Here is a 17,551-nt window from a genome sequence, read left to right as displayed (position 1 = left end):
CGTACTACAGTCGTATTTTTTCGACATTTTGCAGGATATTTCAAAAACTATGATACATAAAAATAAATAAAAATCTGTTTTAGAATGTCCAGGTGAAGACCTTTCATATGATACCCCACTTGATATAGGTAGTTATTTACTTAGAAAATTGAAAATACTAATTATATTAGTTCATGACCACAATTTAATTTTTTTTGTGTGATGTAAGCCTAAATTCACGGTTTTCAGATTTTTCCCCAAATTTCAGCTATAAGATCTACCTACCTGCCTCATGATTCTAGGTCAACGGGTAGTACCCTGTAGGTTTCTTGACAGACAGACAGACAGACAACAAAGTGATCTTATAAGGGTTCCATTTTTCCTTTTGAGGTACGGAACCCTAAAAAGTACCTACCTAATATTGCAACTTCAGATTAAACTAGGCGCGCACTAAGTATCCCTATAGTACGCGACAGGTCGAGATGGCAATCGGGATATGAGGCGGGGCGACACCCCGCACACCCGCATGTCGCCCGCGCTCGCCCACACCGGGTTAGCGCGAGAGTTGTGGGGCTGTGCGGGACATGCTCTCGCCGATTGCAATCTCGACCTGTCGCGGACTATAGGTACCTATCTAAGTACCTACTTACCAACTTTTCTTATTAATTAGATAGGTATAATTATTACAAACAACTATGACAAATGTTATCTAATTTGAGTTTTGATACGGTAATCAGCAGGGGCTAGGTACCTTGATATTATTGTGGAGACCTCAGTGCGGTTAATAAGTGTGATTAATGCAATCATTTTGCATAATTCGAATGTTGTTTTTATACCTGGTGTTTCAATTAGTTTTCGTAGCCACCTGCGCCTCAGTTTTATTTGAGGATTGTGGTAAGAACCTACCTACCTCATACCTGTTCAATCGAATGTAAGTAGTTATTCAAGGGAAAATGGCAGATTATTGGGCCCGATTCATCGTAAAGTGCATCATCATCATCAAAGTGTTACAGCCCTGGGTGGGCCTTGGCTTCTCCTTCGAAGGCGGTCAGAAGCACATTCATTCCAGCTTCAAACCCCCAAACCCCCCATGTCCTTTCTCCACTCCATCAATCCACCGACCAGACCTTTAGGTCTTCTTCGGCCTCTATGGCCCTCCGCTCCGGTTTGCAGTACAGTACAGCAACTTTTTCGGGGCTCTTGTGCCGTTCATACGTGTCACATGTTCTGCCTATTCGCCTTTTTGACAGTTCCATGGTTTTAACAACATTCAGTTCCATTAAATCATTATAGAACCGCCATTCCGATCAAGAAGGGCACACTGGTTGCGCGCGTACATCTGTGATTTGGAATATGTAGTACCTACCAGCTTCTTGTGTCATTTTCAATTTATTATTTCTTTGTATTTAACTACAATTTTGGTACCTACATGAAAAATAAAATAAAATAAATGAATAAATTCTTCTTGTACTTAGGTACACGAACGGGGACAAGACGCGGATACTCAAAACGCTCTAAGCACTTCTTATTTTGAGAAAATATTATAATTCTAATTAAAATTACCTCCACACATACTAAGTACCTAACCACTACGTCCGCCTTATAATCGGAGGTCGTGGGTTCGATCCCGGGCACCTCTAACTTTTCGGAGTTATGTGCGTTTCAAGTAATGATGGAAAACACCGTGTGGAAACCTGCATGCCTGAGAGTTCTCCATAATGTTCTCAAAGGTGTCCCACCCCCCTACCAACCTCCAACCTCCTACCAATCCCCACATGGCCAGCGTGGTAAACTATGGCCAAAACCCTTCTCACTCTGAGAGCAGACCCGTTTTCTGTAGTGAGCCGGCGATGGGTTGATCATGATGATGATACTAAGGTACATGATATAAGATACTAGGTATTTAAATGCTGTAGGTATTTAGTTAATACTTTTCATAAAGCAATAAAACTAATACATGTGTGTACCTATTAAAAAAAAGATTAAAGTGGGTACAAAGTGTCATATTCTCGGATGTCTATACAGTCAGTCAGTCAGACCATATAGAAAATAATCATTTAATAAGCACATGCAAGGCACAAACTAGTAGATATGCGTACCTACCTACGTTAAAAGTACCATTTTGTTTCTCATATAAAATAAGTAACGTTTTTTGTCCTTGAGAATTTTTGGTGCTGGCAGTAGGTAGAAGCTCGAAAGGAGTTTACGAGTTATACCTTGCCATATTTTGTCTTCTTATTTGAAATGCATAGTACCTTTTAAATACAGGGTCAGCTTACGATCTTCACACAGTAAATATACAAGGATGTGGCATGCGGCTGCCTTGTTTCGTGACGCTGGGCGACAGGATTCCCGTCAATGTAAGATTTTTAGCTGGTAAGTTGTTAATCATGCTACCTACAAAAAATCGGTCAAGTGCGAGTCGTACTCGCACACGAAGGGTTCCGTACCATCGTACAAGTCTTTTTTTAAATTTTGATGCTGGCATTTTTAATCTTTTATTATTTGTCATTACTTATTATAGTGGCAATAGAAATACATGTTCTATGAAAATTTGACGTATGACAGTTCACGAGATACAATCCGCTGACAGACAGACAGACGGACGGACGGACGGACAGCGGAGACTTAGTAATAGGGTCCTGTTGGCACCTTTCGGGTACGGAACCCTAAAACGACTCTATAAAGACGTATCAAACTTGACTCACAAGACAATTCACTCCGAGCAATTTTTTTTGCAAGTAGGTAGCAATTCGTTTTGCTTACAACTTAATGTTTAAGAAAAATAGTTATTTACAATTACTTACCTATTAATAGATAGCCTCTCAACATGGTACCTATTTACAAAAATGTTATTGTGAGACTAGCTTATCTCCGCTACTTCGTCTGCGTGGACTACACAAATTTCAAACCCCTATTTTACCCCCTGAGGGGTTGAATTTTCAAAAATCATTTCTTAGCGTATGTCCACGTCATAATAGCTATATCTGCATGTAAAATTTCAGCCTGATCCGTCTAGTAGTTTGAGCTGTGCGTTGATAGATCAGTCAGTCAGTCTTACGGTAAGACTGACTGACTGATCTATCAACGCACATATAAAACAATAAGGTAGGTAAAACTCTTACCTACCTTTTTGTTTTATATATTTAGACTAAGGCGCCATCTGCACGGGCGATGGAATCTCAACGAGTTCGACCAACTAGCGTCGGCGATAATATCGCCCTGTGGAGATAGGTCCTTATGAGTTACGTTACGTATCGAATTTGGTGGCACGGCGAAACTATCGCCGCGATTTTCTCGTCCGTGGAGATGGCGCCTTACTTTAAATGATGTGCAATTTTACATAATATTTATTCATCTGTTAATTTTTCTTATTGCATATTTTTTGTTTCTATTTTTTGCTACATAAACCAAAATTCTATTTCTGTATCTGTAAGTATGAGGTAGATCTCAACGCCTAAGTTAGGTACCTATTCGTGTGCGAATAAAATACTTAATTGTGATCGTTCATTATAATTTGCCAAAGAATAATAATAATAGGTAGGTATAGCCCTTAGGTACCTAGGTTCATGTGGTATCCTAGACCTCAATCGGATGATCAGAGTTCAGTACCTAATAAAATTGTTAAAGTTTATTGAAGTTCATAAGTTAATAATTAATATTATTATCTAAGTGCCAAGGGTATCTACTAGCACAAACCCTAGCTTCGCACGGGTGGTAATTTTTTCGAACTTAATGCATATCATATTATCCGTAGCTTATTTTTGCAAAATGTTCATAAATTATAGCTTTCTCTTTCATTTGTTAAAAACCGTACAGTAGGTAGATAGGTAGGTAAATACCCACCTAGTTTCTGAGATGAGCCCGAACAAAGACGAACTCAGCGCGGCGAAGGACTTTTCAGTAGGTATAGGTAAATCCAGGTAAATCATGACTTCGCAAGGAGTGATGATTTACGATTTAGCTACTGGGAAGATTTATAATATCAATACGTAGGTAGATAGTTAGATACAAACGTAGCGCATTATAATAGGCAGTTACCTAGGTTACACTTCTCTTGTACACGGAAAATCTCCATCAATCACCAAAAATAAGGTTTTGGAAGCATGGTTCATCGTGACAACCATTACTGTGATTTTTCACTTTCTGACATACATAGGTACCTATTCTGGTTATAATATTTCGTTTTCAGATTTCGCATCACGTCAACTGGATCAAGATGTCACCATACAAATTAACTTTGTTCATGCACGAACACCAGTGACTCCAGGTAACAGCTGTGCAATCAAATCAGTATTGTCCACGTTGGTAACTAATTTTTCGTTGGTAACCAAAATCGAATTAAATACGAAATAAGATTTATACTTACTTCGCCATTTTGTAACTGGTTATTAATCGAGAATATTTTATCCGGGTTCGTACCGGATACGTCGTTTAGTAGTACAGTACGCGCGGCGAGAGTTTGGCTTTGACCGTTATTGCGCAGAAATCAGAAATTGGGTATCAACGGGCAATTAGTGGGGTGCGGGGCGGGTGTGTAGGCGCACGCGGTGCTCTGATTGGCGCTCCACTGCTCCAGTCGTTCCCTACAGTACGTACCCATGCGCAGTAATCCCCTCCACCCGAAGGTCAAAGCCAAACTCTCGCCGCGCGATCTGTAACCAGTTACAAAAAAACAATGTTCCGCTACGAACACGGATTAAATATTCTTGATTAATTAACCGACTTCAATAAAAGGAGGAGGTTCTCAATTCAACTGCGTTTTAGGGTTCCGTAGTAAACAAGGAAACCTTATAGTTTCGCCATGTCCGTCCGTCTTTCCGTCCGTCCGTTCGTTCGTCCTTGGTTAATCTCAGAGACTATGAGTGAGTAATTTGGCATGGGTATAAATATTAATCACGCCGACAAAGTGGTGAAATAAAATTGTGATAAGTATTTTTTTAGGGTAGCTCCCCTACATGTAAAGTGGGGATGATTATTTTTTTCTATTCTACCCTATAGTGTGGGGTATCGTTGAATAGGTCTTTTAAAAATACTGTGGATGTGTGAACATCATTTTTCGATTTCTAGATTCGTTTATAAAATATGATGTTTTAAAGTGCTAATTTTTATTAGAGTCAAGTGTGTGTGTCGGTCTGTATGCTAAGAGACAGCGCTATACTGCTGGCATAACGAGACAGATTTATGCCAACAGTAAAGCGCTCTCTTTTTCACAGGAGTGTTATAATGAAATTCAGTACAACATTATAACACTCGTTTGGATGCTTTAATGGTTATTAAGATATTGGGTGTTTTAATGTTGGCAATACGCTAACTGTTTCAGAATCTTTTATAGAGGATTCGTAATATTATGGGTGTAGATAAAGTCTTGTATGCAACTGTTGATAATTAGGTATTAAAACACTCAAGTCATACTATTATCCGACCGATAAACCGACTTTCGTGTTTTAATGCCCCTCTGTATACAACAGTCGCATAAATAACTATAAATAGGTACCTACCCTTGTACCTACAGTCCGTTCATCATAACTTTTCCCCTGACGTTTATATTGGCACCATTGCAAATCACACAATAATAAACCCTAACGTCTAAGGAATAAAGCAAACAAAGCAATGGTGCCAACATGACGGCAGGAGAAAAGTTACAGTGAACGGACTGTACCTTATACCTTATTATTTTCAGAGCCTTGTGAAACTGTCATGTGTCCCGTCAGGACAGACGCCGAAACTTCTTTCACCAGTGTCATGTCGGTACCAACTAATATGGCTTTGGTGAGTAGAATTTATTTCAATACTTACAGTATACTTGCCTGTATAATATATTTAATTAATAATTATTTATCTAATTGTTTTTGTACTTGCCGATTTAACCTTTGGGTTAGCAAGCTCCTGAATTTTTTTGTTGAATAAGAAACCTTTTTGTTACATTTTTAGGGTTCCGCACCTTAAAAGGCAAAAAGGAACTCTTATAGGATCATTTCGTTATCGTGTCTGTCAAGAAATCTATAGGGTACTTTCCGTTGACCTAGAATCATAAAATTTGGCAGGTAGGTAGGTCTTATAGGACACGTAAGGGGAAAATCTTATAACCGTGAAATTGTGGTTACATCACACAAAAAAATAAAAATAAATGCGTTCATGAACAAATTTGTTAGTGTTTTCAACTTTCAAAGTAAGCTTACTAGGTATACCAAATGAGGTATCATATGAAAGGGTACCAATACATTCTAACACAGATTTTCCATCGAATTATAGATTTTCATTTATTTTTATGCAAAGTAGTTTTTGATTTATCGTGAAAAATGGCGAAAAAATACAACTGTAGTACGGAACGGAACCCTCGGTGCGCAGTCTGACTCATACTTGGCCGGGTTTTTTAAGTATGTAAAAATGTGTTTGAAGTTTTTGATTTTAAATACCTACTCGACTTAAAATTTTTACTCAGTCAGAAACCAATTTTTTGGTTCCGTACTCTCAACGGAATTCGATTACTAAGTCTCCACTGTTCGTCCGTCTGTCTGTTAGCAAAGTATCTCGTAAACCGTAATAGGTAGGTAAGAAATTGAAATTTTCAGTGTATTTCTATTACCGCTTTAAATGGCGAATTCTAAAATGGTCATGCAAATTAAAAAAAACCGGCCAAGTGCGAGTCGGACTCGCGCACTGAGGGTTCCGTACTACAATCGTATTTTATCGTTATTTTGCACGATAAATCAAAAACTATTATGCCTAAACATAAATAAAAATCTGTTTTAGAATGTACACGTACACCCTTTCATATGATACCCCACTTGGTATAGTAATCTTACTTTGAAAGTTGAAAATAGCAATATTTGTTCATGATCACAATTTAATTTTTCTTGTGTGATGTAACCACAAATTCACGTTTTTCAGATTTTCCCCCAAATGTCTGCTATAAGACCTGCCTGCCAAATTTCATGATTCTAGGTCAACGGGAAGTACCCCGTAGGTTTCTTGACAGACAGACAGACAGACAGACAACAAAGTGATCCTATAAGGGTTCCGTTTTTCCTTTTGAGGTACGGAACCCTAAAAATTAAAAAGTATTATCTTGTACGATGGTACGGAACTCTTCTTGTCCGAGTCCGACTCGTACTTGACCGGTTTTTATCATCTGAAGGTGTATGAAGCAGGTCAGCGGCGAGACTCTTGACATATCGCCGAGAAGCTTCTCAAAGAATTTATTTATTTATGTACTAGCTTATTACCGCAACTTAATCCGCGTGGACTACTCAAATTTCAAACCCCTATATTAACCCTGCTAGGGTTTGAATTTTTTAAAAATCCTTTCTTAGCGGATGTCTTCGTCATAATAGCATGCCAAACAGCCAGGATCCGCCCAGTAGTTTGAGCTGTGCGTTGATAGATCAGTCAGTCAGTCAGTCAGCTTTTCTTTTTAACCGACTTCAAAAAAGGAGGATTCATCCGCATCTTTGTTTTTTTTATGTATGTTCCCCGATTACTCAAGGACGCCTGGACCGATTTGGAATATTATTTTTTGTTTGAAAGGGTACATAAGTATTTACGAGGTGGTCCCATACAAATTTGATGAAGATCTGCGGAACATCTTCGAAGACAGATAATATGGAACTCCTCAACGGATAGGAGTAAATTGCTTGCGATCGTGTAATAGCTTAGTAAACAGTAGGTTTTCAACCAGGCATAGTATATTTTAATATATGGGGCCCACTAAAAATTGTGAAAAAAAAATTTGACAAAAAAAACTACTTGAATACCTAACCACAAACATTAAAAACAAAAAATACTTAAATAGTTTAATTTTTTTACCGAGTCTATTATCTATACAAGAGTTCAAATAAGTAGTTCTATAATAATATTTTTTGGGGTCGGTCGGTGCCACTGAGGTGCCATTGTGTAGTCTCCATTGACGTATTATAGTAGAAGCTACTTAATTGGCACCGACTCCAAAGAGTATAATTATAGAATTATATTAGCTCTTGTACCTATACATAATTTGTTCGGTAAAAAAATTAACAATTGTGAAAAAAAAAATTAAAAAAAAAAATACATAGGTATAGTAGTGTTCGTGATTAGGTAGCCACACTAATACCTATTGAAGTCGGTTTTTTTTTCAATTTTTTGTAATTATTTTTCATACATATTTATACTAGATAATGCTCGCGACTTTGACCGCGTGGATTTAGGTTTTTTAAAATTCCGTGGGAACTCTTTGGTTTTCCGGGATAAAAAGTAGCCTATGTCCTTCCTCGGTATGCAAGCTATCTCTGTACTAAATTTCGTCCAAATCGGTTGAACGGATGGGTCGTGAAAGGCTAGCAGACAGACAGACTTTCGCATTTATAATACTAGATGATGGCCGCGACTTCGTCCCTGTGGATTCATAAAATCCCGTGGGAATTAGTGTGGATTAGTATATGGATATGGATTACTAGTTACTATTATTGTAGGTACAAAGCACGTACAAAGCATTAAATATAATAAGCATAAAAATATTACACCTACTTAAATAACTGTGATAATAACGTAAATACCTATACAATTTAGTGGTCTTATCGCTAGACGCTACCAAAGAGAATATAATCACTTGGACGCTACCTTACTAGGTACCTACCTACTTCACGCCGGTACCAGCAGATTACCTATTTTGTATCAAGTCCAACTCAGGTCATGCATGGAGTACCTACCTACTGTAGTCACCTCTGTCACCCTCTGTGATGGCTCTGCTAAGTACCAAGTAAAGAATTTCTCTACTATGATCAGGAGGTGGATCACCCATTAAACTCAATCTTCATAAATACATAAAATATAATTTATAGAAAGACATTACTTTTTTCCAACGATAACGATAACTCATAAGTGACAGACTTACAAATATAGAACGCTATTTTATTCTTTCTTCATTTTCGTGAAAAAAAAAGTTAAACGTTAATATTTAAAAGTAAAAATTGAAAGCGTTTTAACATTATCGGCGAGGCCAACGCCTCTCACATGGTTGTTTTACAAATTGTGGACACTACGCACTCGGACACTTAGATGTCCACTTTCAAATACCTCTCACTCACTGACTGACTCACTGACTGACTGACTAATCACGAAATCTCAGAAACTAAAGCCTACAAACTTGAAATTTGTAAGGTAGGTTCTTTCTAGGACGTAGATGTCAGCTAAGAAACGGTTTAGAAAAATTCCCCCCCTAAGGATGTGAAGGGGGGGGGGGGGGGGGTCGAAGGTTGTATGTTTTTGGAGTTAGAACGTGAAAATCGACATTTAGGTTATTAGCTTTAAATAATAAAAATCTGTATAAGTCAATTTGGGAAATTCCCCCCTTAAGGGTGGTAAAATAGGGGGGGCAATGTTTTTATAGAAAAGTTTTAACAATTGTTATTTTTACTTGAAATTTGAAATGTAGGCTATTTCTAGGGGGTAGGTATAAGAAAGGATCGAACTAAATTCCCCCACAAGGGAGTAAAATGGGGGTGGAAGGGTTATATGAAAATTGGCATTTAGGTATTCTGGGTTCCGTGTCTTAAGGTGAGACTGAGTGAGTAGGTAAGTGAGGCCTTTTGCAGCGGGAAAATTTCAGATCTCATGAGAAACCAGTACGCGGACGAAGTCGCGGGCATCTGCTAGTAACGTATATAATATGACAATGCCAAAATGACGTAGTAGTAGCGGGATTTGTAAACCCTAAATCAACGCGGATGAAGTCGTGGGCTTCACCTAGTTATTATCATAAATATGTAATCGATATACTTAATATTGACTATTGTGAATGTGTTTTATTTATTTCACTGACTAGATTAGCACACTATACCTAGATATTTACTACACATAACAAGGAAATTCAACATTATATTTTATAGGAATTTTAAAATGCTGTTTTATTATGCACTAGCTGACCCGCCCCGGCTTCGCTCGGGTGGAGTATTTCGGACTGGGAGTGTCATCGTGAAGCCGTTGCTTGATACCTAAAATATCAATTCACTATCAGAAATTCTAAAATCCCCACGATTTAGGACTTTAGTACTTTGCAGCATCAGGATTGAGGAGTTAGGATCCGAAGTTCAATGATGTAGCCTATGCTTGGTACCTAAATTAATTTTGCATCATCCGCAGTTACTGAAACATTATAGTTTAGGAGTGCTGTACCCTACATCATCAGGGTTGTGCAGTTGGGACTTGAAGTCTGAGAATAAAGTCGTTGCTTGGTACCTACAATATGAATTCACTATGAACACTTCCTTAATCTTGATAACTCAGGCGGGCAGTAACCCTGCAGCATCAGGATTAAGGAGTTGAATCCAGAATTTTTTATGTGACCACCACGAAAACTTTTTTTTTGATTAAAAAAAAATGCAAATCGATCCAGAAACCTCGAAAAAATCGATGTAGAAAAAAGAACCACCTCCTTTTTGACAGTCGGTTAAAAACCGATGACCTTGAAATATTTACGGAACAATCTTTAAAATATCCCCTTTCTAACAAAAAAAGAATGAATGAAATCGGACTACGCGTTAATGAATTACAACTCAGTATACATTTTAACTTTCATCCCCTCTCCTACGGGAACCATGCTGAATTTCGGGATAAAAAGTATCCTATATTCTTCCTCATAGTATGACCTCAAATCGTACCAAGTTTCATTAGAATCCATTCAGTAGTTTCAGCGTGATGCGCGGCCGTGATACAGACAGACAGACAGACAGACAGACAGACAAAAATGAAAAAAATTACAGTTTTGGGTTCAGTATCGATTAAAGAGTGCCCTCGAAAAAAAAATTTCAAAATATCTTCAATGTACAGAATTTGACCTGTTACAGTTTTATTATGAGTATATATATATATATATATATATATATATGATATGATTGATATCTTCAATGTACAGAATTTGACCTGTTACAGTTTTATTATAAGTATTGATGACTAATGGTTCCGATGACGCATTGAATAACTGACAATTATAAATACCTACCTGCATCTTCTCTATAATATAAAAAACCGGCCAAGTGCGAGTCAGGCTCGCGCAACGAGGGTTCCGCAATTCAGTTGTATTTTTTCGACATTTTGCATGATAACTCAAAAACTATGATGCATAAAAATAAATAAAAATCAGTTTTAGAATGCACAAGTGAAGACCTTTCATATGATACCCCACTTGATATAGTTCCGCCTCCGCCTAAGCCTCCGCTGTCCGTCCGTCCGTAGGTCCGTCACGAACGTCACGAATCGTGCACACAATGCGGATCGAATGCTTATGGACGCGTCATTGTTTCCGCACGCACGTGCATTGTTGCGAACGCGAAGGTATATCAAATCCTCATACTCTCAAAAACTCATGAACATGTGCATGCCGTAACTTGTAAACATACATACGCAAACCACTCGCAAATCACTCGTCAACACGTCCACATTGTTTTATGATATAATATATGCGCTCTGTGCACGGTTCATGCGCGTGCGCATATGTGAAAAAAATTGGCATTTTGAGACCCGTTGATCGCCGCAACTCCGCGCGCATACACACCGCGGCGCGCGACTTCCATATAAATTAAATATTCGAACGGTCGCCGTCGACGACGACGCGACGGTGCGCCCTGACCAGGCCCTGACAGATGAGTCCTTTCAGTGCTTTGAGCGTCTTTTGTTTTCAGTACTATTTATTTATGTCAACGTACTCGTCAAGTCCCGCAAATAATGCGCGTGGCCGCCATTTTAGTGACGTCAGGACTAGACTGAAGTTTCGAGCTGATGGTATATTTTTATTTCGGATGACGTCATTTAGATTTTAATGAGACATGGTGCCAGCTCACTAGCAATTTGCGGGACTGATACCTACATAAACCCACTCTGTCTGCGCTGACTTACTCTAGCTTTTAGCCATAACTCAATCGTGTTTTTCTTCCAGAACCAACGGGGCTACCTGCAGTGGCACGTGTACAATGAGATGGGCCAGCGAGTTCTATGCTATCGTGTTATGGTGCAAACCCAGAACTTTTTACAAAAGTTTGTACGGCAATACCTAGCGTTATTATTGGATGGTAGAGTTGGACAACTTGGCAAATCTTTTTCTCGGAATACATTCAATACTACGCAATATTTTAAATCTTCCATTTTAATTTCAAAACTTATCAGATAGGTGCCTACTAGTTGACTCCATCCTGCTTCATACGGGTGGTCTTACCTGTTCCATAGACGAAATATAGATATGTACCTAAGTCAAAGTCAAAGTCAAGTTATTTATTTAGAATAGTAACATGTTACGCTTACTGATGGTCAAAATCGTTACTTCGTCGTACTTAAAAACAAGGCTACTTTTACCTATGTTATATACACCTTCAATACACATTACACATAGGTAAACCTTCCTCGTGAAATATTACAATGATTTTTTTTTATTTTTTTTTAAAGAATATTAGCCATGTTAAATGACTAAATATTCCCCTTTCCTCTCCAACTAAGCGTCAAGCTTGTGCTAGGAGTAGGTACGACAATAGTGCAACGGGCGGGGTTTGAACCGTCGACCTTTCGGTTTTTAGTCCACTCCTCTACCCGTTGAGCTATTGAGGCTTTAACCTTAATAATGAAACCCGTATTGAAATTGCACTGAAATTTGGTTCCATGCACGTTGGTATTTTTTCGTAACCGGTTTCGGTTCCGTAACTGTTTATTTCTCAAGAATATTTTATCCGGGTTCGTAACAGACTATATAAATAGTTTTTATTTTATAGTCACAAGCCCGACTACTCTTGATTAGTAACCAGTTACGAACTCGGATAAAATATTCTTGATAAATAACCAGTTTCGAAAAAACAAAGTAGGTAGGTATTAATCTTATTTCGTAGCTGGTTATTTAATTAGTTACTAAGTTACTAACATGGATGGAACCAGAAATAAGTAGTTACCAGTTTTTAGCGTTCCATACTTTAAAAGGAAAAAGGAACCCTTATACGATCACTTTGTTGTCTGACTGTCTGTCCGTCTGTCTGTCAAGAAAACCTTTAAGTAGGGTACTTCCTGTTCACCTAGAATCATGAAATTTGGCAGGCAGGTAGGTCTTATAGCACACTAGCTTATGCTCGCGACTTCGTCCGCGTGGGCTACACAAAATTTCGAACCCCTATTTCACCCCCTCCAGAGTTGAATTTTCAAAAATCCTTTCTTAGCGGATGCCTACGTCATAATAGCTATCTGCATGCCAAATTTCAGCACGATCCGTCCAGTAGTTTGAGCTGTGCGTTGATAGATCAGTCAGTCAGTCAGTCAGTCAGTCAGTCAGTCAGTTAGTCAGTCACCTTTTCCTTTTATATATTTAGAAGTAAAAGGAAAAATCCGAAAACCGTGAATTTGTGGTTACGTCACATAAAAAATTAAAATGTGTTCAAGAACAAATAAGTAATAATAATTAGTATTTCCAACTTTCAAAGTAAGATTACTAAGAAAGGGCTTTACCTGTACATTCTAAAACAGATTTGTATTTATTTTTGATTTACCCTGCACAATGAAGAAAAAATACGACTGTTTTACGGAACCCTCGGTGCGCGAGTCTGACTCGCACTTGGCAGGAATGATAATGTATCTACTATGTATTACAATGGCGCCTTCAAATTTGCCGCATCGTGCCGCGCGGAGGCAGCGCGGCACTATTGTAAAACTTTGTTTGTAAATCCATATAAATAAATCCGGCCAATTTTATACCTACCTTATGATTACCTGTGAACCCTACTTAGCCGTGATAGTTTTCCTTTAAAATTGATTATATATACTACTGCTGTGAATTTTTTCACGTGCCTAAATACTACCATTTTGGCTTACAACATTTGGCGCACTTACAAACGGATCTAGAAATCGAAAAATGATGTTCCCACACCCACATTATTTTTAAAAGACCTATTCATCAATACCCCACTCTATGGGGTAGACGAGAATTTATCACAACTTTATTTCACCACTTTGTCGGCGTGATTAATATTAATACCCATGCTAAATTACAGATTTCTAGCACTAATAGTCTCTGAGATTAACCGAGGACGGACGGACGGACGGACGGACAGACAGACGGACGGACATGGCGAACATAAGGGTTCCTTGTTTACTACGGAAGCCTAAAAACGCGCGATTGCAGCACTACACCCGCGCTGCGGCCGCGAATCAGTTCATTGATCGTAATTATAATATGCATTTAGAACGCAGCGCTGCAGCCGCGCGGCCACTTTGCGGCAGATTTCTAAAGCCTGCTTTTTATTATGTTATTACAATGATTACTAATGATTTGCTGTTACCGCTTGAAGAGTTTCATCCTGATGCTGCAAAATTGTTTATCAGACCTTCAGTTTTACGCGTAATTTACCAATCTTTGTGACGGAGAAACAGCGACAAAAATTATCATTACCTGCCAGGAATTATCGCTATTGCTTTTCGAGATAAAAACTACCCCTTTTACCTATTTATAATGATCCGGTGTCCCTAATAGCTATAAGTAGGTAAGTACCTTTACCAAGTCTTTAAAATTTAAATCCGTTCCGTAGTTTAAGTGTGCTCAGACAGACAGACTGACAGACAGACAAAAAATTTAAAAAATACTGTTTGGGCTCTATATATGAATAACTCATGCTTCCTCTGATTAAAATTTTCAAAATATTAATGTAGGTACAGAAATCGTCTAGTTTCATATACTACAAGTTTAGATGCTCTGCACAGCCCCCGCGCTAACCCGGTGCGGGAGAGCGTGGGTGACTTGCGGGTATGCGGGGCGCGCCCCCGTCTCATACCCGGATTGCCATCTCGACCTGTCGCGGACTTATATGTATTTCATATCTTATAAGTTATGATTTTTATTTTATATTATAATAATTATTAATACGTATCTTACGTGTCTGTGATGGGTTTTAGACTATTAAACTAATAAGTACTATTAATATCTGAAAAAAATGCCTAGTATAATACTTAGTTGTCAAAAAAAATATCCGCCGCTTATAAACTCGTTAGGGAAATAAAAGGCCTCAAAATACAATAATTTTGTCATAAAAGGCCATAAAAATAACAACTGTGACGATAGTTAGTTTTTTTAAGTAAAACCACTTAAATGAATATCTAGTAACTTATATCGAGGAAGGTTCTTTACATTACAGTAGAAAGATCAGGAGTTTAAAGGTTCAGCTGGACTTTAGTAGTCATCCCCCCCCCCCCCTAAAAGACGCCCTAAGCACGTCCTTAACGACCCCGACGATCGAATCATGACCGACAATGCACCCTATCTCGTAGGGCTACACAATACAACCTCATCACAGCGTCTTCGCCGGCGAAGACGAGGTCCCCGATTTCTAACGTCACCCGGACGTGGACTCACGCCACGGCCTCGGGGGCGTACGGACTAACCAGTAGTCCAACAACTCCACCCATCCCAACGTCATCCTAAGCCGTGGTCCGAGCCTCACAGGAGGCGCCCTTAGGAGGACGTTGCCCCCCGACCTCTCGAATTATTTCTTCGAGCCCTAGGGCTCACCCCCAGGCGGAGCTTCGCGCTCGTCAACCCCCCCGGTGACGTTGTAGCGGCCAGTAGGGCCCACGCAGCATAGTCAATCCGAAACAACACAATTAGTAGTCATACCGGAAGATGCTTGTACATCGCAGGGTAAATCATCTAAAGAGTATGTCTGCTAGCGATGTCTATAGGAAGCGTAATATTATACTCTCTTACCTTATACAGTACCTATACAGTAACTACTTAGTCACTCTAGTTCACCTAGGAATATACCTAAGTAACTAACTATTCATAGGATCGGAAATAATTAAGTTGATGACACTGATGCTGATCCAATGACTCACGATTTGATTTGAGTCACAAAAAGTTCAGATGTACATGAACTTATGAATCGTGTTTTTCACTCGTCCAAATATTGATCACTAGAAACCAATTATAATCTCATTTCGGAAAATAAGCATTAGAAAAAATAGGTAGGTATTTTCCATCATGGCATTAGTAGTACTATTGCATATTCTGTGGCATTAGTGGGTCCGAATCAAATTGCTGAATTAATTAACCTAATTTTAATAATTTCTGATGAGCGTTTTAATAATAAAACATATAAAGTAAAATAGCCTTTTATTTAGTGTTTTACAAATTTTCGTTATTCTATATCTCTGAGTGCCTTTTAGCAGAGGCCTTACCTATCCAGTTCCCGCCAGTGTTCGGACTTCGGAGTCCTGCGCCAGCCCGTTCCAGTATGGATTCAAGCCACTTACTACAAACAAAAACGGTGCGTGGTGCGCATATTAAATTAGTTGAAACACAGCTTTGATACCGATATTCGGCAATTGTTATCAATAGCGCTATTGAAACTAAATAGCGGTTGAATAACCGTGGCCAGAAATAGCCAATAATGCCCATCTCTAATTCAAGGACAGTCTACAGAGTGTCTTTGTTGACCGTAGTATAAGATTTTACGTCTCACCAAACGTTACTAGAATTCGAGAGTCGAAACACAATAACATCAAAGTAAAATGGACCATCAAAGTAAATAGCCTTGAATTGAAGTCAAATATTCAATGCCACTGATTTTAATTTCGCAATGTTTCCGCTTGGAGCGCTGGCTGTAGAAGTGTAGACAAACTTGAGCTTTAAAACAAGGCAATTAAGATCCAGTTTACTGTATCGCGGAAGTATTTCGACTCTCGAATTTGGTTTGGTTTGGTGAGACGTAAAATCTTATACTACGGGTACTGAATAGCTCGCGAAATCGGCGTCATTTCCAAGATTTTTCGGAGTGCTGACAAATACTAATTTTCAAATGCAAGCAGTGAATTCATGACAACTGTCTAACTGTAAGTAGTTACATCGTATACACGCACTTTTTTTATTTTTAGGGTTCCGTACCTCAAAAGAAAAAACGGAACCCTTATAGGATCACTTTGTTGTCTGTCTGCCTGTCGGTCTGTCAAGAAACGTACAGCCTACAGGGTACTTCCCGTTGACCTAGAATCATGAAATTTAGTAGGTACTAGGTAGGTAGGTCTTATAGCAGACATTCGGGGAAAAACCTGAAAACCGTGAAGTTTATGGTTACATCACACAAAAAAAAAAATTGTGGTCATATAATAATTAGCATTTTCAATTTTCGAAGTAAGATAACTATATCAAGTGGGATATCATATGAAAGTTCTTCACCTGTGCATTCTAAAACAGATTTTTATTTATTTTTATGCATCATAGTTATTGAAGTATCGTGCAAAATGTCGAAAAAATACGACTGTAGTGTGGAACCCTCGTTGCGCGAGCCTGACTCGCACTTGGCCGGTTTTTGTTTTCAGCCCATGTTGTTATTCTAAGGTTTCAGCTAATATTCGCAACGGCCGAACTGATTTAACGGAAAAATTAACAAGAGCGTAGCTTCGCGAATGAAATCGCCGATAACTGCAATGATAATAATTACCTATAAACCTGATAATAATAATTATTATTATTATACCTATAGTCTTGCAAGTTAACCGCAAAAACTAGGTACTGGAAATTAAGATCTTGTAAACAAAGCGCTCCTCTGCCAAGGCATAGGGATTTGGAGTTCTATAT

The 17,551-nt window shown here is 38.5% G+C and overlaps 1 protein-coding gene across 2 annotated transcripts; it reads left to right on the top strand.

Annotated features, from left to right (window-relative positions):
- Window positions 1–744: 744 nt before the first annotated feature.
- On the top strand, window positions 745–12,717 carry LOC117990423 (uncharacterized). 2 transcript variants are annotated; one of them, XM_034977860.2, is made up of 5 exons: window positions 745–873; window positions 2,248–2,355; window positions 4,172–4,249; window positions 5,663–5,751; window positions 11,891–12,717. In XM_034977860.2, exons 1-5 carry the CDS (start codon window positions 777–779, stop codon window positions 12,119–12,121), a joined length of 603 nt encoding a protein of 200 aa, XP_034833751.1. In that variant the 5' UTR covers window positions 745–776; the 3' UTR covers window positions 12,122–12,717. The 2 variants fall into 2 exon arrangements, with proteins under 2 accessions (XP_034833751.1, XP_069360893.1); XM_069504792.1 differs by lacking the exon at window positions 4,172–4,249.
- Window positions 12,718–17,551: the final 4,834 nt, after the last annotated feature.

The sequence above is a fragment of the Maniola hyperantus genome, chromosome 18 (assembly GCF_902806685.2).
Source record: "Maniola hyperantus chromosome 18, iAphHyp1.2, whole genome shotgun sequence".
NCBI classification, from domain to species: Eukaryota; Metazoa; Arthropoda; class Insecta; order Lepidoptera; family Nymphalidae; genus Maniola; species Maniola hyperantus.
The sequence above is the reverse complement of the archived record's forward strand: the minus strand, read 5'-3'. Positions and strand labels throughout refer to the sequence as shown.